The sequence below is a fragment of the Bubalus kerabau genome, chromosome 19, assembly GCF_029407905.1.
Source record: "Bubalus kerabau isolate K-KA32 ecotype Philippines breed swamp buffalo chromosome 19, PCC_UOA_SB_1v2, whole genome shotgun sequence".
NCBI classification, from domain to species: Eukaryota; Metazoa; Chordata; class Mammalia; order Artiodactyla; family Bovidae; genus Bubalus; species Bubalus kerabau.
In genome coordinates this window covers 67,678,901-67,701,133 of record NC_073642.1, presented here as the reverse complement: position 1 = coordinate 67,701,133, position 22,233 = coordinate 67,678,901, and the positions used below count along the sequence as shown (strand labels likewise).

At 47.7% G+C, this 22,233-nt stretch overlaps 2 protein-coding genes and 1 non-coding gene across 9 annotated transcripts in view; 1 reads left to right on the top strand and 2 right to left on the bottom strand.

Moving 5' to 3' along the window:
- The window catches only part of TECPR2 (tectonin beta-propeller repeat containing 2), a 102,518-nt gene extending 94,735 nt beyond the window's left edge, over nt 1-7,783 (bottom strand). For all 4 annotated transcript variants that reach the window (XM_055556451.1, XM_055556452.1, XM_055556453.1 and 1 more), the window contains exon 1: nt 7,646-7,783. The gene's annotated coding sequence lies outside the window, so the exon portion shown is untranslated. The remainder of the gene's footprint in view (nt 1-7,645) is intronic.
- On the top strand, nt 6,828-21,885 carry CINP (cyclin dependent kinase 2 interacting protein). 4 transcript variants are annotated; one of them, XM_055556465.1, is made up of 5 exons: nt 6,828-6,867; nt 12,526-12,694; nt 14,806-14,935; nt 20,199-20,328; nt 21,442-21,885. In XM_055556465.1, exons 1-5 carry the CDS (start codon nt 6,843-6,845, stop codon nt 21,642-21,644), a joined length of 657 nt encoding a protein of 218 aa, XP_055412440.1. In that variant the 5' UTR covers nt 6,828-6,842; the 3' UTR covers nt 21,645-21,885. The 4 variants fall into 4 exon arrangements, with proteins under 4 accessions (XP_055412440.1, XP_055412438.1, XP_055412437.1 ...); XM_055556463.1 differs by lacking the exon at nt 6,828-6,867 and adding an exon at nt 7,644-7,908 and having other exon boundaries at nt 21,404-21,629; XM_055556462.1 differs by lacking the exon at nt 6,828-6,867 and adding an exon at nt 7,649-7,908.
- Nucleotides 13,805-13,921, bottom strand: LOC129634653 (U5 spliceosomal RNA). The gene has a single exon (XR_008705825.1). It is a non-coding gene; the product is annotated as a U5 spliceosomal RNA (small nuclear RNA).
- Nucleotides 21,886-22,233: the final 348 nt, after the last annotated feature.

Here is a 22,233-nt window from a genome sequence, read left to right as displayed (position 1 = left end):
TAAATGGGTAATACACATGGATGTGAATTTTCAATGAAGCTTTTACCAAAAAAACAAAAGTATCCACTCTCCGACACTCACTCAAGACAAAAAGCTTCAGTAAACCAGAAATAGAGGGGAACTTCCTCAACCTGATAAGGAATATCTACCAAAAAATCCAACAATTAATATCATACTTAATGGTGAGAAACTCAAAGTTTCCCCAACTAAGACCAGGTACAAAGCAAGGATGTCCCCCTCTCACCACTCCTTTTCCGTATCATACTGAAAGTTCTAGCTAATACAATAAGACAAGGAAATGTAAGACTGAAAAGGAAGAAATAAAATTATCTCTGCAGATGACATGTTCATTTGGTAGAAAACCCAAAAGAATAATAAAACTCCTGAAACTAACAGGCAATTATAGCAAGGTTGCAGAATACAAGAGAAACAGAAGTCGATCACTTTCCTATATAGGAGCTATGAACAAGTGCAATTTTAAATTAAAACAGTATCATTTACATTTGGATCCCCCCAAATAAAATGCTTAAGTATAAATCTAACAAAATATGTAAAGAGCTATACAAGGAAAACTACAAAAGTCACAGGAATGAAATCAAAGAACTAAATAAATGGAGAAGTATCCCATGTACATAGTTAAGAAAATTCAATATTGTCAAGATGTCAGTTCTTCCCAACTTGATTTTCAGATTCAGTGTAATGCCAGTAAGTTATTTTGTGGATATCAACAAAATAATTCTGAAGTTTTATAGAGTCAGAAGACCCAGAACAGCCAACACAATATTGATGGGAAAAAAAATAAAGTTTGAAGACTGATATAATCTGACTGCAAAATTTACTATAAAGCACCAATTATCAAGATAGTGTGGTACTGGTGAAAGAACAAATGAAGCTACAGAAGAGAAAGTGCAGATATGGACCCACATAAACATAGCCTACTGATCTCTGACAAAGGAGCAAAGACAATGGAGCGAAGACAGCCTTCTCAACAAATGATGCTGGAACAGCTGGACATCCACAGGGAAAAAAGTGAATCTAGACACAGAATTTACACTCTTCACAAACATTAACTCAAAATGGATCACAGACCCAAACGTAAAACACAAAAACTATAAAACTTCCAGAAGGCAATATAGGAGAAAACCTAGATGACTTTGGGTATGGTGATGAAATTTTAGATAACATTACCAAAGGCACGATCCATGAAAGAAGTAACTGATAGCTAGACTTCATTAAAATAAAAAACTTCTGCTCTACAAAAGACTATGCAAATGAAAGAGAAGACAAGTCACAAATTGGGAGAAACATATTTGTAAAATACCTACCTGATTAAGGGCTGCTATCCAAAATATACAATTAACTTTTAAAACTCAAGAACCCAGTTAAAATATGGGCAAAAGATCTTAATAAAACATCTTACCAAAGAAGATATACAGATATCAAATAAGTCTATGAAAAGATGCTCCACATCGTATGTCATCAGGATAATGCAAATTAAAACAAGATACCACTATAAACCTAGAAGAATGGCCAACATCTCCACCACTGACAACACCGAGTGCTGCTGAGAACATGGGGCACCAGGAACTCTCCTTCATTGCTGGTGGGGCTACAAAACGGTGCAGCCACTTAGGAAGACGGTATGAAGGCTTCTTACAAAGCTAAACATAACCTTATCACATGATCCAGCAATGCAGTCCTTGGTACTTATCTAAAGGAGTTCAAAACTTACATCCACACAAAACCTTCACCAGGATATTTATAGCACCTTCAATCATAACTGTAAAAATTTGGATGCAATGAGGATGTCCTTTAGTAAGTGAATGAATAAGCAAACTCTGGTACATCCAGACACTGGAATATTATTCAGCACTAAAAATAAATGGGTTATTAAATCATGAAAAGACATGGAGAACTTGAAGTGCACATTACTAAATGAAAGAAGGCAATCTGAAAAGGTTTCATGCTGTATAATTCCAACTATGTAACCTTCTGGAAAAGGCAAACTATGAAGACAGTAAAAAGGGGTTGCCAAGGTTTGGGTGGGGAGGGAAGGGATAAACAGGCAGAGCACAGAGGATTTTTAGGGCAGTAAAAGTACTGACACCATGATGGATGCATGCCACTACACACTTGTCCAGATGGAGGGAATGCACACCGCCGACCCTAAGGTAAACCATGCACTGTGGGCGATACACTGTACCAATGCCGGTCGGCCAACTGTAACAAATGTCCCACTGTGGTGGGGGATGGTGATAACAAGGGAGGTGAAACATGTGCAGGGGAGACCTGAGTTCATCCCTGGGTTGGGAAGATCCCCTGGAGAAAGGAAAGGCTACCCACCCCAGTATTCTGGCCTGAAGAATTCCATGGACTGTATAGTCCATGGGGTCGCAAAGAGTTGGACACAACTGAGCGACTTTCACCTTCACTTTCAGGGAGTATAAGGAAATATCTGCAGCTTCCCCTCAGTTTTGCTGTAAACCTAGAACAGCTCTGAAAACGTGTTTTGTTTCGTTTTGTTTTTAAAGTTCTTTGAAAGAGAAATGGGTGGCTCTCATATCACTCACCCTATTCAAAATTCTTCAGTGGGGCTTCCAAGTGCTTTGAGTCAGCCAAATACCTTTCTATGGACGAGGCCCTGTTGGCCTGACCCCTTCCCGGCTCCCCCATCACACGTCCACCTCTCCCCACTCATCCTCTAAGCTCTGTCTCTACCACCCACTTATTCCCTCCTTGGGCTTCAGAACTGACTATCTTCCCTGCTCCCCACCACCTTGAATCTCACTCCACACATCTGGCTTCAGAAAGACATCCACCGACCAGATCACTGACAGTGTCCATCAGTCCCCACATCCCTCAACTTTTCATCTTGTCTTTCATAATTCTCATCACACTTTTAATTACTTTGATAAACAGTTTAATGATCATCTCACTGATGAGACTGTGAAGGTGATGGTGAAGTCCCTCAGTCGTGTCCGATTCTTTGTGACCCCATGGACTGTAGTCCACCAGGCTCCTCTGTCCGTGGGATTCTCCAGGCAAGAATACTGGAGTGGGTTACCATTTCCTTCTCCAGGGGATCTTCCTGACCCAGGGATCAAACCTGGGTCTCCTGCATTGGAGGCAGACGCTTTAACCTCTGAGCCACTAGGGAACTGTAAGCAACACAAATTCTCTCCTGTTTACCAGTGAAAAACCTAGTATCTAACAACACCTTTGGCATGGAGTAGATGTTCAACACCAACCTGTTGAATGAAAAAATTTAAAAAGTTAACTTCAGGTCTTACTGCAAAAGAATATTCTCAATCCAATCTTTAAAATCAATAATGCTTCCCTGGTCATGGATATTTCCATTAAACATATAAAAATCACAACATTCTTCCTCAAGACAGGATAATTCCCTCCCCCATTATAACCACAACCCACACATCTGGAAGGTGGTAGCTGACTTCACACTGACTGATAGCACCCAAATACCTGAATGGCAGTATTTAAAAATCATCCACTTGGTACAATGGTCTAAATTATCCACTTAGTACAATGGTTGGAAGTTGCCAAAGCACCCTGACAAATCTAATGGTTTAAGGATTCTCTCCAAAATCTCTACGAAGTGGTAATTAGTCTCCCTGTTGTACAGTCTATTATTAAACTCCGGCTACAACATCCACTATTCTTTTAAGTATTAAAATCTTATCAGTTCAGTTCAGTCGCTCAGTCGTGTCACTCTTTGCAACCCCATGGACTGCAACACGCCAAGCTTCCCTGTCCATCACCAACTTCCGGAGCTTACTCAAACTCATGTGCATATAGTTGGTGATGCCATCCAACCATCTCATCCTGTTATCCCCTTCTCCTCCTGCCTTCAATCTTTCCCAGCATCAGGGTCTTTTCAAATGAGTCAGTTCTTCGCATCAGGTGGCCAAAGTATTGGAGCTTCAGCATCAGTCCTTTCAATAAATATTCAGGACTTATTTCCTTTAGGATGGACTGGTTGGATCTCCTTGCAGTCCAAGGGACTCTCAAGAGTCTTCTCCAACACCCTAGTTCAAAGGCATCAATTCTTTGGTGCTCAGCTTCCTTTATGGTCCAACTCTCACATCCCTACATGACTACTGGAAAAATCATAGCTTTGACTAGATGGACCTTTGTTGGCAAACTAATGTCTCTGCTTTTTAGTATGCTGTCTAGGTCGGTCATAGCTTTTCTTCCAAGGAGCAAGTGTCTTTTACTTTCATGGCTGCAGTCACCATCTGCAGTGATTTTGGAGCCCAAAAAATAAAGTCTGTCACTTCTTTCCATTTTTTCCCCATTTATTTGCCATGAAGTGATGGGACCAGATACCAAGATCTTAGTTTTCTGAGTATTGAGTTTTAAGCCAGCTTTTTCACTCTCTTCTTTCTCTTTCATCAAGAGGCTCTTTAGTCCTTCTTTGCTTTCTGCCATAAGGGTGGTGTCATCTGCGTATCTGAGGTTATTGATATTTCTCCCGGCAATCTTGATTCCAGCTTGTGCTTCATCCAGCCCAGCATTTCGTATGATGTACTCTGCATATAAGTCAAATAAGCAGGGTGACAATATACAGCCTTGAGGTACTCCTTTCTCGATTTGGAACCTGTCTGTTGTTCCATGTCTGGTTCTACCTGTTGCTTCTTGACCTGCATACAGATTTCTCAGGAGGCAGATAAGGTGGTCTGGTAGTCCTATCTCTTGAAGAACTTTCCACAGTTTGTTATGAACCACACAGTCAAAGGCTTTGACGTAGTCAATAAAAAGAAATAGATGTTTTCCTGGAACTCTCCTGTTTTTTCAATGATCCAACAGATGTTGACAATTTGATCTCTGGATCCTCTGCGTTTTCTAAATCCAGCTTGAACATCTGGAAGTTCATGGTTCACATACTGTTAAAGCCTGGCTTGGAGAATTTTGAGCATTACTTTGCTAGCATGTGAGATGAATGTAATTGTGTGGTAGTTTGAACATTCTTTGGCATTGCCTTTCTTTGGGATTGGCATGAAAACTGACCTTTTCAGTGCTAGACTGGCTGAGTTTTCCAAATTTGTTGGCATATTGAGTGCAGCACTTTAACAGCATTATCTTTTAGGATTTGAAATAGCTCAGCTGGAATTCCATCACCTCCACTAGCTTTATTTCTGGTGATACTTCTTAAGGTCCACTTGACTTCACATAAAATCTTATGGCTGAACATAATGAGATGGAGGCAGTTATTTATCTTTCAAATGAAATCTGGTCACTTCCCTGATCCCAAGCCTGCTGGTTAGCTAGTGCTCAGAGGGGCTGAAGTCTGATCAGAGCATGAAGTTGAGCATTTCAACAAGGCAGCCTGTATCTAGCTTCATCTCAGGCCACTCTTCCTTCCACATACCCCACACTGCAGCCACACCAGTCTGCCAGCACAGCCCGGAACACCCACGGTTTTTGCAAAGTCCCTTTCGTTCCTTCCCCATCCCCCACACATATCTTGTAAGAACACGCTGGCCACAGGAAGCCTTCAGACTCCCTCTGACACTTCGCTGGTGTCTCTCCGCCTTCACAGAACGCTATGAGCGTGGTTACCACATGCTTTGCTCTCTATCCTCCTCGGTGGCTTCCTGCCAGTCTTCATCTACATCCTGCTCGTCTCCAAAAGACCACCAGGGAGTGTGGTACAATCAACACATATCTGTTGAATTAATCTCTCTCTAAACACGGCCAGAATTCCTGAGGTATGGTAGAACAACATATAAAACCACTCCACATCACTTACATCCATCATTATGCAAAAACTCAATGGTCTCTTTATGTCTGGGTCCAAAGAATACATTCATTTAAAACTGACACACGCTTCAAACAACAGCTCACTTCTGTCTCAGCAGTTCACAGAGCCATCAGCTACTCCCTTGGATTCTACCACGCTCTTATGCTCTTCTGTATCTAGACATCTCTCCAGGCCTGACTCCAAATTTGTTGCTGTTATGAGTAACTGTTTTCCAATCCATTCTCCACTTTTCTAAGTTCAGTCAGCTACTCTGCCTGACGCCTTTTTCCTTCCCTTTTCCCCACTAAGTTCCAGGAACTATTTTGTCCAAACTACACAGAAGCTAAGATAAAATGAGGCCTCCCCCAAACTTAAGGTCTAATTTCTCTTAGAGAAAATGGAAAACGAATCCAATAGGAGCCAATCTTATGCTGAAAAAGACAATGAGACTACAAAGTAACTTAAACCTAACAAAAGCTCCTTACTAGTCACTCCTTCAGAAGAGGACCACCCTGATTCCACCACCAGCCTCCAAGCCAGTCCTAAAAACTCGAGCAGAGTATTCCCTGTACCTACACCTGCTGGTTCTCAAGCTGGAAAGTTCCCTGGGGACAGGGGCTGGGTCTGTCTGGTCCACCACAGCGTCTCTAGACGCTGGTACTCTGGCTGGCATACAACAGGCACCAAATAACTACCTGCTGAATGAACCAACAAGGGATGTTCAAAAACAAACAAACAAACAAACAAATTCAGAGCTTCACCAAGGTGCACGGTAGCTTCTAGGTGGGAGGAAGTACAAAGAGGTTTGCAGCTCAGGGGACGAGGGCTGGTGAACACAAGGGCTACAATGACTTTATTCCCAGATTCCGTCCATCCTGGGATCTGGGTTTGGGGATTTCCAGAACTCCTTTCCTTAAAAGTTTTCAAGACCTTGGCTACTAGGAGGAAGTCAAGCCCAAGTGCAACTGATCGCTCCAGCAGATAAGGCAAGGGTGTTGCCAAGCTGGTCCCCCGCACTCTGCCAACTAACGTCAACAGAAGCAATAGGACGGAATAAAATTCCTGAATCTCAGCAAGAAAAGGGATGAAGAACAAAAGAGCAGAGAAAAGTAAGTAGGGTGTGCGGGTAAGGACCGCAGGGGCTAGCTAGCCTTTATTGAAACGCACAGCGCCCGGCCACGGTGCTGAGCAATTCACAAGCACTGACCCGTTTAATCCTCTCACCCAGCCAGGGCTGGAAACTATTATCAATCCCTACTTTACTGACGGTGAAACTCAAGTTTACGGAGACATCACTTGCCCTGAACACACAGCTAGGAAGGGGCAGTGCTGTGCGCCGGGTCTGATCCGGGGTGCCGCACTCTTCAACCTGCACTCACTATCTTGCCTGAGGCCTTAAAGGACTGAGAGGAGAGTCGCTCACTTATCCATTTAACGAACACTTAGCATCGACTGGGGACGAGCCAAGGCCTGGTGCCAGGCGCTGGTGGGCGGATGAAGGGACCGGGACTGAGAGGCTCGGGCTGGGGGACAAGGCGCAGGGTCCCTCAGAAAGACCCTGGAGCTCGGCACCCGGGGCCGGCGGGGGTGCGAGGGCGCGGCCCGGGCAGACGGAAGGCGCGGAACCTGAGAGGCGAGCGAGCCGCGCGCGCGGGGCGGCGGACCCGCGGCGCCCAGAGGCGTGGGCGACGATGGCTCCCTCAGCCGGCCGCCCGCTTCTGCCCGGAACGGGGTCCGACGCTTCGTGCGCCACGGCAACGGCCTCGGCCACCTGGCGCGGGCGAGACGGGGGTCGGGAACGGGGGCGGAACGGACAGTGAGACCCTGAGGCGCAGGAGCTCGGCTCGGGCGGGGGAGCGCGGGGCCGGGCGGCGTGGCGGGACTCACCTCCCGCGGCAGCCCCTCCGGACTCGTCGGCCCGGCCGGGCCGGAGGAGATGGGGATGGACTCCGGGCCGCGGGGACTGCCGGGAGTCCGTTCCCTGGGCAACGGGACGGGCACCGCCGAGGAACAGCCGGCTCCGCCGCCGGCTAGAGCGGCAGAGCCCGATCTAGGGGCGGTGGGCGTGTCGGAAGTGACGCAGAGGACTTCCGGTCCCATAGGCGGGGCTTCGGATCTCTTTTCCGGGATCCCTGCGGAAGGCATGGAAGGTGCGTGAGAAGGGCCAGTTTTCCCAAGCGGGAGGGTGCGAATGGTGCCGTTTGGTCTTGGAGCTGGACCCGCGGCCGGAAGTTTTCCTAGTTGCGTGCCGATTCGTGCCTGGCCCCGGTACAGCCCGCTGGCCCCGGCACAGGCTCCGCAGTCGGCCTGAAAGTCAGTTTTGCCAAATGATACAAAAGAGCGTCAGCAGATCCGGACACTCAAATTGTCGTTATAAATTAGCAACAGCAGAGCGCTTTTTCTGAAATCCCGTCAGTCAGAGTTCCTGGCCACAGAGTTTTTTCTGCTTGTAATAAAAGCTGTCATTCAGCGAGTGCTCACTGAGCCTCACCACGATACCTTGAAGTGTCATCAACAGGTGGGAAGTCGAGGCTTGGAGAGAATAAGTAAGATACCCACTATGCTGCTGTCCTGCTCTGTGGCTGATACCTGATCTCGTTTGAGTTCTTGAAGTCAGAGCGTTGTTTTTGGTTCCTAAATATGTGCTGTGTTTTGGGGCAGACAGATAATGACTCTCACGCGCTCCTCGCCCGCAAGGAGCCCCTATTCGGTAAGGGAACGCCTTAGAAGATTGTGGTACAGGCGGTAAGAGATTTTTTTCTCCATTTAACGCATTCTAGTCAGCACCTACTATGTGCTGAGGGCTTCGTTTGTGGCTCAGCTGATAAAGAATCCGCCTGCAATGCGGGAGATCTGGGTTCGATCCCTGGGTTGGGAAGACCCTCTGGAGAAGGGAACAGGCTACCCACTCCAGTATTCTGGCCTGGAGGATTCCATGGACTGTATAGCCCGTGGGGTCGCAAAGAGTCCTACACGACTGAGTGACTTTCCTTCACTATGTGCTGAAGTTGTAAGAGGGAACAAGACAGCCTTAGTCGCTACTGTGGTGGAACTTAGTCTTTCAAGGAATGTATTGGGCATTAAACAAGCAAATGCACTGCGTTGGTGAGTGTCATGAATGAAACTTCATGAAGTCGAGGGTGTTCAGGTATAGAGTGCAGTAAGTCCTAACCTAACCTTGGGATCCAAGAAGACTTCTTTGTGGAAGTGACTTTCTAAAAACCTGTGTCAGGGCATGTAGCTACTCAAAGCTTCCTGCTTGCTTTTCATTGACTTGGAATAAACCCAAATGCCTTACCTTGGCCTAATACTTTCTGGCTGTCTTGACTGCCTCCTCAGCTACTACTCCCTCTCTCTCCTTTTCATTCTGGCCACATGGGTCTTGTTTCACACTCACCAAGCTCATTCTCACTTAGGGTCCTTGCTGTTGACTTTTCATCATTTAGGTTTCAGCCTAAATGACAATGTCTTCAGGGTTCGCTCTTAACACAAGATCCTGTTTTATTCTCTGGCATTTATGATACAAGCTAATGATCATAGGGACTTCTCTAGCGGTCCAGTGGTTAAGACTCAGTTCAGGGGACTTGGGTTCAGTCCCTGGTCTGGGAACTAAGATCCCACATGCCACATGGTGCAGCCAAAAAGGAAAAACAAACAAATGGATAATCACCTAATTGTTATCCACCTCCTCTTTGGAAAGTAAGTTCTATGGAAATGGTCCTGGTCTACGTAGTTCACGCACTTCCTTGCCCATGTCTGGTGTAATGTAGTTCAGTTCAGTCGCTCAGTTGTGTCCGACTCTTTGCGAACCCATGAATCGCAGCACGCCAGGCCTCCCTGTCCATCACCAACTCCTGGAGTTCACTCAGACTCACGTCCATCGAGTCAGTGATGCCATCCAGCCATCTCATCCTCTGTCGTCCCCTTCTCCTCCTGCCCCCAATCCCTCCAGCATCAGAGTCTTTTCCAATGAGTCAGCTCTTCGCATGAGGTGCCCAAAGTATTGGAGTTTCAGCTTTAGCATCAGTCCTTCCAAAGAACACCCAGGACTGGTCTCCTTTAGGATGGACTGGTTGGATCTCCTTGCAGTCCAAGGGACTCTCAAGAGTCTTCTCCAACACCACAGTTCAAAAGCATCAATTCTTCGGTGCTCAGCTTTCTTCACAGTCCAACTCTCACATCCATACATGACCACTGGAAAAACCATAGCCTTGACTAGATGGACCTTTGTTGGCAAAGTAATGTCTCTGCTTTTGAATATGCTATCTAGGTTGGTCATAACTTTCCTTCCAAGGCATAAGTGTCTTTTAATTTCATGGCTGCAATCACCATCTGCAGTGATTTTGGAGCCCCCCAAAAATAAAGTCTGACACTGTTTCCACTGTTTCCCCATCTATTTCCCATGAAGTGATGGGACCAGATGCCATGATCTTAGTTTTCTGAATATTGAGCTTTAAGCCAACATTTTTACTCTCCTCTTTTACTTTCATCAAGAGGGTCTTTCGTTCCTCTTCACTTTCTGCCGTAAGGGTGGTGTCATCTGCATATCTGAGGTTATTGATATTTCTCCCGGCAATCTTGATTCCAGCTTGTGCTTCTTCTAGCCCGGCATTTCTCATGATGTATTCTGCATATAAGTTAAATAAGCAGGGTGACAATATACATCTTTGACGTACTCCTTTTCCTATTTGGAACCAGTCAGTTGTTCCATGTCCAGTTCTAACTGTTGCTTCCTGACCTGCATATAGGTTTCAGCAAATACTGGACAATTATCTAAATAAAGAATGAATGAAAAAAAATCAATGATATTTAAAAGTGAAGCCCCTGGGTAGCCTGAGGATGGGGGCTGGTTGTCAAGGGGGGGGCCACCCGTGTGATTAGAGTTGTAACTTTCAGTCCCACCCACCTCAACCACCAGCTCCAACAAGGGGAGAGAGGCTGGAGTTAAATCAGCCCCAGCGGTGACTCATTTAATCAGTTGTGCCCAAGTAACAAAGCATCCATAAAAAAACAAAAGTGAAGGGTTGTGAAAACGTTCAGGTTGGTGAGCGGCTGGGGGTGCAGGGAGAGCGCTCTGCTCCCCTGCCCACATGCATCAGCCAATGCGTCTCTCCCATCTGGCTCTCCCTGGCAGCCTAGTAAGGAGGATGTTTTCCTGAGCTCTCTGTGAGCCACTCTAACAAGTTAATCAACCCTCAGGAGGGGAGCTTGTAGGTCAGAGGCACAGGTGGCCATCTGGACTTGAAGCTGGGATCTGAAGTGGAGGGAGGGGAGAGGAGTCTTACAGGACTGAGCCGTTAACTTGTGGAATCTGATGCTGACTCCCAGTAGGCAGTGTCAGGGTTGAGTGCACCACTTGGTGGTGGTGGAAAAAACACTGGAGAGGCCCTTGAGGTAACATATACTGTGTTGGATACTTGCCATGTGCCAGGTCTCATCTTCACGTTAACTCAGAAGTAGATGTAATTTATCCCCATTTTACGGATGGACACTTTGAAACCATGAGAGGTTAACTAACTTACCCAAGATTGCACAGGTGGCTGTAACAGAGCTGGGATTCAAACCCAGTCAGCCTGGTCTTTAGAATCTATACTCCAAACAATTGTGTGTCCTGGATTCCTACGGACCTCTCTGAGAATTTGGACCTTATCCTGTGGGCCATGAGATGCCTTTGTAGGATTTTTTGGTTTTTTGGCTGTGTTTGTCTTAGTTGCGGCACGAGGGATCTTCAATCTTCATTGCAGCATGCAGGATCTTTATTTGTGGCATGTGGGATCTAGTTTCCTGACCAGGGATCGAACCTGGGCTGGGCCACCAGGGAAGTCCCTGAGGGATTCTAAGTAGAGAAGAAGAGAGGGGTGGGAGGGCCAGACAGCCTGAGTGGTCTGGGTGTTGCTTCCCACAGGAGCTGGGGTCTGGGTGGGTCCCAGGATATGGGCAGCATCATTTTCAGGAAGGAAAGAACTTTCTAGCAGAGAGAACTGCACATGCAGAAGACTTTTCCAGAGTTACAAGTAGATGACTTTAGTTAGAGATCGAGGGGCTTCAAGGTGGGGTTTGCAGCGAGGCCGAGAGGGAGCCAGGTCCTGAAAGAGTTTGGACCTCCTCCTGCGTTGGCAGCGTCGAGACTGTCACTGCGTCTCTGGGGTCCAGCCTTGTCAGTGTTGGAGTGACTAGCACCAGTTACCCACAGGGCTTGGAGCAAATGCCAGGTATCAGAGTGCCTGAGGCTAGAGAATGGGAGCACCAAGGCAGGGGCATCAGAGCCTGGCAGCACAAAGTTACAGCTCTGCCTCCATCCCGACCTTCACAAGTGGTCACAGTGCTCGCAGTGTGGGAGACCTGGGTTCCATCCCTGGGTTGGGAAGATCCCCTGGAGAAGGAAGCGGCTACCCACTCCAGAATTCTTGCCTGGAGAATTCCATGGACAGAGGAGCCTGGCAGGCTACAGTCCATGGGGTCGCAGAGTTGGACACGACTGAGCGACTTTCACATTGACATCACAGAGCGCTCGGGGTGAAAGTGTGGAGCCATTAGGCTTCTAGAGGACTCGGCTATATCTGCCGAGACTTTAAAGGTAGAAACAATTCTCTTTGTCTCGTCCCAGGAACTTTCACATTCGTCCACATGTCTTCATTTTCACAACAGGATTTGTCCAGTTGATGTAGTGTTTTAAATAGTCTTATTGTCGCAAATCACAAGGACCATTTTCCCCCCAACTGTGATCTTGAATTTCATAAAGTGATGTTTCTCTCCCTCCCTATTAGCAAAGACTCTTGGAACTGTAACGCCAAGAAAACCTGTCTTATCCGTCAGTGCAAGAAAAATTAAGGACAATGCGGCCGACTGGCATAATTTAATCCTGAAGTGGGAAACCCTCAACGATGGGGGTTTTGCTACCGCAAACAGTATCGCCAACATGAAAATCAGCTTGTCGTAAGTACCGGCAGAACACGTTCTGTGCGCTTCGGCCTTAGCGACCGGGCAGACACTTCATGGGTGTCTTTTAGAGTGGGCCAGGTAGCCTCCAGCAACGTGGATAAACAAAGTGAGCAAGCACTGATAGAACAGTGCGTGCAGGTGTGAAGGGTACGTGTATTTTAGAAACAAAATTATGCTACAAATCGTTTGTGGTTACATCTGCATGTCAAATTATCAAAATGGATTGGGAGGAGACAGACTCAGGCGCTGGTACTTTCTGGGAGGACTGAATGGGACGGTGGGGCAGGTTCTACTTCATCTCCAGACTGCTGCGTTTTATTTCTGCGGTGTTGTGACTATCACTAGAAAATACATAGATTTGGCCTTTGTCCCTGTTCTTGGCACATGGCTCTTAAAACCCTTATGATTTCCTTAGGGACTTGACCTATGGAAGAATCTTTAGTTATAGTAAGACTTGTTCTTTGGTCCTCCAGTTCCTGAATGAGCTCCAGAATGAGTAAGGAGTGCCCTGTGGTCATAACAGGCCCCTTCCTAAGACATCCGAGCCTGCGTTAATAAGGGGGCTTTTTGGAAAACCCGTAAGGAGGGGGACACCAGCCGTGCAGTTGGAGCTGGCACTGCCAGCCCCGGCCCCTCACCTGCACTCTGGGGGGGGTTGAGTTAATCACCGATGGCCAATCATTTAATCAATTGTGACTTCATAAGGAAGCCTCCATAAAAACCCGGAAGGACAGGGGTTTGGGTAGCTTCTAGGTTGGGGAACCTGAACGCTTCCCTGGGCCCTGTGCTTTTACCCCAGATGCACAGGGAGAGAAGCCCCTGGGCTTGAGACCCTCCCGGACCTTGCCCTGGTTATCTCCCTATGGTGACCAGGAGTCAGACGTGGTCAGAACACCCAGTGGGGTGTTCAGAGCAGAGGAGACATGCTGGAGTGTGTTTTCCCTTAGCAAGTTCTTTTAAAAAGACAAAAGAGAAACTGTAGACAAAAGAAAATGAAGAAACCGTTGGCAGTTGCCAGTTCTGATTGAAAGATTTGCTTTATTATTCTTTGCATTTTCCTGTATATATATTTTTAGTTTGGGTTTTTTTTTTTTTTTTTTAATCAGCCTGGCTTACGCAAGGCCTCAAAAAATTTAATCAAGACTCAAGCTTGTTCCTACCCATGGAAATCTTTTAGTAAAAGGCGAAAGATTTAAATGACCTGAAGAGAAACATGAGTGTGGATCTATATATAGTAGTTTTGATTTCTCAAAGCTGCATATCTTTTGTCTACCGGCCGGAGTCGAGAGTCTTAACTTCTTGGGCTGGACCCCTGGCCCTCGCCAGCTCTCCCAAGCACATCAGACATGTCAGCCCTCTGGTCCCTTCTCCTGCTCAGCAAGTTCCATGAAGCAGTTCTTACCTGACTCCATAAGATGCTCTCTGAAGTTGGAGGTGGGGGGTGGGATACACTGGGAGTTTGGGATTGATACATACACACACACATACTGTAAATAAAATAGATAACTAATAAGGACCTACTATTTAGCTCAGGCAACTCTACTTAATACTCTGTAATGGCCTAGATGGGAAAAGAATCTAAAACAGAGTGGCTGTATGTGTATGTATGGCTGATTCACTTGCTGTACAGCAGAAACTAACACAGCATTTAAATCAAGTATGCTCCAAAAATCTTTTTTAAAACTTTTTGGACTACAAAATGAAGAACAACGAGAAGATCTTCTCTGATAATCTTCTAATGTTTCATTTTTTCACTTAAATGTTGATTGTGGAGCCACTAGATTAATTTCAGGTGCCATGGATCACAGCTTTCCATTTACAAAACGCATTCCTAGCTGGCGGGCTCTGAGGAAATGACCACGTCTTGTCCACTGAAGACGCCACAGGGCTGGATTGAACTGACTTTGTTGTAGGGCAGAATCGAGCAGTGGATGGACATACTCCTTGTTTGCGTGAATAACATGTAAATATGAGGATGTGAAATGACACCAGTGGGCAGTCGATGGCGACACATGCCCACGGACACTGAGCTTTCTAGGCTTCACCCTAACGAGGGAGGCGACCTCATGGAGCGTGTTCTGTTCCCGCTTTTCCATCTGGTCCAGGAGCAAAGACAAGATAGAATTAGCGAGCAGCGGCCTGGCTTCTGACGACTGTGCCGAAAAGGAGCACCCGGAATACAGCAGGGAGCTCGAGACGCTGTGCGAGGAGCTGCAGACCACCCTGGAAGGTTTGGTAAGGTGCCGCCGCCCCGGGGCGAGTGTGCGCCGGCGCCTGGCGGGGTTCCACACTTCCCTCCTCCGAGATTTTGTTTGTCCCTCCACCACCTCCTCGTTGGTCTCTTGCTCTGCCTGCCCCATAAATCTTGTTTCCGAGATGCTATCCTGACCTTCCTTCTGATACGCATGTCGCAGGGCATGTCCCTGCTCCCGGTCCCCACAGGAAGCAGATTAGGCTTGCGGGCTGCTCGCCTCTACTCAGCAGCCGTCCAGAGGCGAGTGGGCACCACTGCATGCCAGCAGAGCTCTATTTATGGACACTGAACTGTGAATTTCATACAGCTTTCATGTGTCACATGAAATATTCTGCTTTTGATTTTTTTTCCAACCACTTAAAAATGTAAAACCCATTCTTAGCTCAAGGGACACACAAAAATAGATGGAGCTGGATCTGGCCTGAGGGCCCTGATCTCACCCATAAGGGATGCTCTGAAGTGTTGTTTAACTCAAGGCTGGATGTTGGTACCCACCACGCTGGCCACCTCATGTGGACGAAACACCCTCATCTCAGCCAGACACAGGGAATGGGTTTTACATATCTTCAACACAGATAACTAAAGCTTCTCCACATAGAGCGTCTATATATTCTAACATTTCTTGATGTGTTTCTAATGCTTTACATGCTTCCTTATCTTTTTAAACAGCATATGTCGAGGATCATTGTATTTCTTCAAGATACCACTTGTTCAAAGTCAGGATTCCGCCTATTAAAGGCAGACTATAGGTTTATGAGTTTCTCAGAAAAGAAGCACATCCTTTATAAGCTGTAATGGCTTCTGAAACATGAAAATGAGAAAAATAAATAGGGCACCGAGGACATCTTGGTTTCGCCTTTCCTTTGATCGAAACGCACTGCTGTCTTCAGGATATTTTGCCGCGGGGGGAGCTGTCTGTCTCCTCTAAGTAAACGATCAGGGTTTTGCGATTGTCCTGGTTTGTAACACCACCTTCGGGTGGTGCTGTGATAGGAAACAGTTGGCCGCCTGCCCCACCCCTCGCAGGCGGTGCTCAGGCAGAAACAGGACAGGCCTGTGTCGTTGGTCCCTTCTCAGCGCCACTGCTAGGAAGGCTGGAGGGGAAGGCGTGTGGGTGTTTGCTTTGTCGCATCTCTATGGTCACTGCTGTGTCTCCAGTAATTGGGTCATTGACCTCAGCTTCTGGACCTAGGCTTCCTGAATTGACACAGGCAGAGTAATCAGTTTTTTCCCCCACATTAACCCATTTGATTTTGGCAAGTGGTTTTGTTTGGACAAAACACCAGTGCACACGTTGCTTGAAAGCGAAAAAACTGGATAGCTAAGTTCCTATATTGAAATGTCTATTTCTGGTCACACTTAGCTTTTAATTGTCAGTATTTGTTGTTTCGTTGAAGTCTAGTTGGTTTGCAACAGTGTGTTCCTTTGTGCTGTAAAGCAAAGTGATTCAGTTACACATGTACACATACTCTCTCTCATATCCTTTATGGTCTGTTACGGCATATAGAATATAGTTCCCTGTGTATATTGAAATGCTTTCAGCAAAGTTAAGTACAGGCAGCCGGGCTATTGTCTGTTGGGTCTATATGGCAACACTCGCACCAGAACCTCATCATCCGTGGCCTACCGCCTCCCTCTCCGCACAAAACATCTCACAGAACCCCCAGCTGGATCAGAACGAGAAACACTTCAGGCACATGCTAACGTGACTTTTACGAAACGTAAAAACCCTGGGAAGGATTTTGTTTCTAAATGCCATTTGGCTTTCTTTAGCACGCACTTCCCTCATTTATAACTCTGTGCATATGCACACCACGGTGGGGAAGGAGGTCTTGGGCAGGAACAAGGGGAAGAGGCTGTTCGCCTCCCCTTTCAGGCAAGGCAGGAGGGACTGACTGGTTTTGCTTGCGTGGTCCCCATTCTCCCTGTTCTCGCGTGGCTGTCTGGTGTCATGGGACCCCCTTCCCCAGCCCCGCTGACTGTGCAGAGGAGGGGTGGCCTGGGGGGGTGTCAGACCTGAGTCAAGGTCCAGAAAACCCAGCCTGATGGACTGAGCAGGTGACGCGTCCTGCCCCTGGCCCCTCCACCCACAGCTCATGGCCTGGCAGGGCAGCCGAAAATGGCCACTAGGCTTGAGGTGACCGCATGCCCCACAGTGGCTCCAGTTCCCAAGGCCTGCTAAGTCACTTCAGTCGTGTCCAACTGTGTGTGACCCCATAGATGGCAGCCCACCAGGCTCCCCCGTCCCTGGGATTCTCCAGGCAAGAACACTAGAGTGGGTTGCCATTTCCACCTCCAATGCATGAAAGTGAAAACTGAAAGTGAAGTCGCTCAGTCGTGTCCGACTCTTCGCGACCCCATGACTGCGGCCCACCAGGCTCCTCCATCCAGGGGATTTTCCAGGCAAGAGTACTGGAGTGGGGTGCCATTGGCCTTCCTTCAGACAAAGCCTGGGCTGACCATGGGTGGTAGCTGTCAGGCCCCAGAGTTCTCTGCCCCAGTGGATTTATTCTATTTTAAATGGAATAAGTGGTTCAAGGGACTTCCCTGGTGGTGCAGTGGTTAGGACTCAGTTCTCACTGCTGTGGGCCCCAGGTTCAATCCCCGGTTGGGGAACTAAGATCCTGCAAGCTGCATAGCATGGCCAAAAAAAATAAATAAATAAAGTAGTTTGAGAATTAGTTCTGTTTCAAAACCAAAGTTGATGTTATGAGGATATTGATATCATTATTCCTGTTTTCCTCTGGCCTTTAGAGAGAATGGTTTCCCAGGCTTGACTTGGCCTTGAATCTGGCCTTGGTGGAGGGTGGAGGTGTCCGTGTCCCTCAGCTGGACGAACATTTCACGGTGAGGGCTGTTGCCTTTAGGAGGGACTTGGCACGGCAAGCGTGTCACTTCAGGGCTGTGGCGTGTGTGACTTTGGTGTCGTTATTGTTGAATGAGCCCCCAGATGGAGCTGGCCCCTCCGGCCCAGGCTGGAGCCTCTGGGGTTTCCTTTGCTGTCCTTGGGCTCGTCAGCTGTTCTAAGCATTAGGTGGCAGCGGGGAGCTGCCGCAGGACGCCGAGGGCAGGGCTGGGGATGGGGTGTCGAGGCCTGGCCTCGTCCTTCCCGAGCTCAGCAACCTTGAGAATTTTCCCAGCTGTCATCCGGAACTGATGAGTCCTACCTCCTGGGGTCGGGCCAAATGAAATATCGAACCTGGAAAGATTTGGGAACAGAGCCTGGTCCTTTAAAAACTAATGTTAGCTAAATTTAGTTCAGCCGCTTCATGTAGTTAGAGAGTGCTTGAAGGACCAAGTGCAGGGAATTAAGATTTTTGATGACTGGTAGAGCTTTTCTTACACCCCGCTGTGTACATAAAGCTAACTTCATACTTAGGACCAAGGCAATGGCACCCCACTCCAGTACTCTTGCCTGGAAAATCCCATGGACGGGGGAGCCTGGTAGGCTGTAATCCATGGGGTCGCTAAGAGTCGGACATGACTGAGCGACTTCACTTTCACTTTTCACTTTCATGCATTGGAGAAGGAAATGGCAACCCACTCCAGTGTTCTTGCCTGGAGAATCCCAGGGACGGGGGAGCCTGGTGGGCTGCTGTCTATGGGGTCGCACAGAGTCGAACACGACTGAAGCAACTTAGCAGCAGCAGCAGCAGCCATCTTATGTCAAGGTCCAATCATGTTTGAAAAAATCTCAAACACTGACATAGCTCTGACCGGGCGCTCTGCAAGCACTCGCTCAGTCCCCCGGCCCCTGTGTTAGCAGGCACTCTGTCGGGCCGGTCCCCACTGCAGCAAGCTCCTGACGTGCACCAAGGCACCGTCAGCTCACGTGCTCGCTGTTGCCTCCCCGTGTGCAGCATGCTGGGCTGCCTTTCGTTATTACAGTTTTATCAACAACGAAACCAAACCTCAGAGGTCTCAGTGAACTTGAAACCAAGCAGGACACGGAAGCCTTTTTGTCCCACCTTTCTTGTTTGTACACAAGACCCCAGTCTCGAGACCTGCCTGGTGGTCCAGTGGCTAAGATGTCACGTTCCCAGTGCAGGGGACCCGGGTTCAATCCCTGACTGGGGAACTAGATCCCACGTGCTGTAGCGAAGATCAGAGATCCCGAGTGCCGCAGCTAAGACCTGGCACAGCCAGATAAATAAATACGGGGCTTCCCTGGAGGCTCAGTGGTAAAGAATTCGCCTGCCAATGCAGGAGACATGGGTTCGATCCCTCATCTGGGAAGATCCCACATCCCGCCGAGTAGCTAAGCCCATGAGCGACAACTACCGAGCCCCTGCTCTGGAGCTGTGCTTGGCGACAAGAGAAGCCACTGCAGTGAGAAGCCCGAGCACCACAACCAGAGGGCGCCCCCCAACCCGCTCGCTGCAACTAGAGAAGAGCCCCACAGCAACAAAGACCCAGCACAGCCAAAAACCATTAAATAAAATTGTAATGAATAAATCATTTGTTTTTTAAAAAAAGACTCCAGCCTCCCTGACCTTCCCTGAGTTCCAAAGGGTGGATTCCAGCAGTTGCTAATTTAGAGAGGAGCAGTCAAGAAACTACTGGAGGCAAGATTAAAGGGACCCGAGAAATTCATCAAGATTAGGAGGCCCGACCACCTGAGACCAGGCCTTACACACACCCTAATCTTATCGGCAACCCCACCCCTTGTGGCTGTAAAACTCCTTGTCAAATACCCCTGGGCCGCAGACACACAGTTTTTCAGAGCAAGAGGCTGCCATGTCTTCCTTTGCCTGGCAAAGCAATAAAGCTACTCGTTTCTACTTCACCCAAAACTCTGTCCGAGATTTGATTCAGCACTGGTGCACAGAGGCTGAGTTTTTGGCATCAAACTCAAAGGCAGTGCATCAGAGTCAGAGGTGAGCTCATTTCATGCCTCTTCTCCTGTCTTTCATTCCATGAAAGGGAGAGCCTGCCTTGCCACCCCTCTAGGTCTTCAGTGCTAAAAAGTGAGTGATGTTCAGAGAGCTAGTGCTCAGCAAGCTTCCTCTTCTCCAGCAATGGAGATCCAGGGTTTATTACTGAAGTAATCCAAACTTGTGAAATCAAAGCAACCGTTTACCTCCATCTCCCAGAAATTTGCTGCACACGGAGTGAATGGTATTGAGTTATTGGACTTACATCTCAACAGACTTACATTTCTTAGCTTTGAAATCTTCAGAGTTACTGAATCTAAGACTGAATTTCCAATAATATTCTCATAGTCTAAGTTAATATCTTTTTCAGACAAAAATACAGATGAAGATGGAAAAGCTGTCTTCAACCACCAAGGGCGTTTGTGAACTAGAGGATTACCATCATGGGGAGGAGAGGAAGCGCCCCCCACTCTTCCACACGTGGCCCACGGCTCATTTTTGTAAGTAGTTCTTTCTGCCTGCTTTTCAAGGGTAGATCCTGAGAGCATTTCATGCCATTTAGATCTGGCCCTCTAAAGCTGACAAGACTTTGAAATTCAATTCAGGAGGATCCACTGGGAGGGAGGGAGATGGAGGCATCTTAGATGAGTGTTTCTTCTTGGCTTTAATTACCTACTAACCAGCAAAGACTCATTGGAAAAGACCCTGATGCTGGGAAAGATTGAGGGCAGGAGAAGGGGGCAACAGAGGATGAGATGGTTGGATGGCATCACCAACTCAATGGACATGAGTTTGAGCAAGCTCCAGGAGATGGTGAAGGACAGGGAAGCCTGGCGAGCTGCAGTTCATAGGGTCACAGAGTCGGATACGTCTTAGTGACTGAACAACAATCAGCAAAGAATGTTAAACATCATTAGAGACCCATGAAGCAAGCTGCCATTAGTCCTTTAAAGCCAATGGGCAGAATGAACTTAGCCTCCTCAGCAGAGGCAGGATTTTTTTTTTTTTTTTTTGTAGAAAGATAGATTTTCACTTTTTGTTTTGCTTTGTTTAAAAAGTAAATGGGGATCACTTTAGCCTGCCCCATGAAGGCAGGCTGCTGGGAAAACAAACTCCATTACTTAAATAAATTGTGCAGTAAGGGCTGTTTTTAGCATCATTAGTTTAAAAGAAGGGCTAAACTATTTGATGTCGCTTTGAGACCTCACTTCTAAATAAGGGAGAAGGATAAAATCACCTAATGTAACGTGTTCATTGAATATTGTCGGTTTGAGATGAATGTGCTGTGTATAGTGACTGTAGGCTCCTAAGAGCTGCGTAGAGAAGGTTACAGGTGCTTTTTAATTCCATGACACTCATTTCCCTTGTTATCTGATCCTGATCTACACTGGCCAGAGTCCATCTTCCTCGTAGTTCTGCTGCTGACTCTGGCTTTTAAGGAGCAGCTTTTCAAAGTCCCTGGTGGTCCGGTGGTCAGGACTTGGTGCTGCCACTCCAGAGGGCATGGGTTCGATCCCTGGTCCAGGCACTAAGATCCCATAAGCAGTGCAGCAGGGCCAAAAAATCCCCCTCCAGCAAATGCCGCTGTTCGAGGGGGCCTGCGTTCGTTGCAGACGAGGTCTCCCGCAAGCTCTCGGACATGTACGGCCAGGAGCTCCGCCTGAAGCGCACGGTGGTGGAACAGCTGGCACACACGGCCGACCGAGACCTCGCCCTCAGCTACCTGTCCATGTGGCTGCACCAGCCCTACCTGGAGGCCGGGAGCAGGCTGCTTCTGGAGAGCATGCTGCTGGAAACTGGGCACCGCGCGCTGTGACCTCCCCCCACGCCTCCGGGCTCCAGAGCCCCCCAGCGGACAGACTTCCAGGTGGGCGCTGGGCGGTACCCTGGGATCACGCCCCCCGGCTGCACCCTGCGATCGGGCCCTGTGCTCGATCCCTTCACCAGCTCTCTGTGGCCTCTCCAGACATTGTCTACCACTCAGCCTTGTCTGCACCTGTTGTGAATGTGGCATCTATGAAGACTTCTGCATGAAATAAATGAGTTCCTCAACTAAATGACTGAGTGATCTGGTTTTTGTCAATTAGGCCTATTTTACATAGATTCCACTTGCGTAGAAAATGCCTGGTTTAATATTTGTATTGTTAAAATTGTGGGACTGTATTAGCTTTGTAACTACAACTAAGATGGGTGGCACTCGCGGTAAAGAATCTGCCTGCCAACGCAAGAAATGTAAGAGATTTGGGTTCAGTCCCTGGGCTGGGAAGATCCCCTGGAAAAGGAAATGGCAACCCACTCCTGTATTCTTGCCTGAGAAATTCCATAGACAAGAGGAGCCTGGTGGGCTCCAGTCCCTGGGGTCGCAAAGAGTTGGACACGACTGAGTGCACATTAGCTTTCTAATT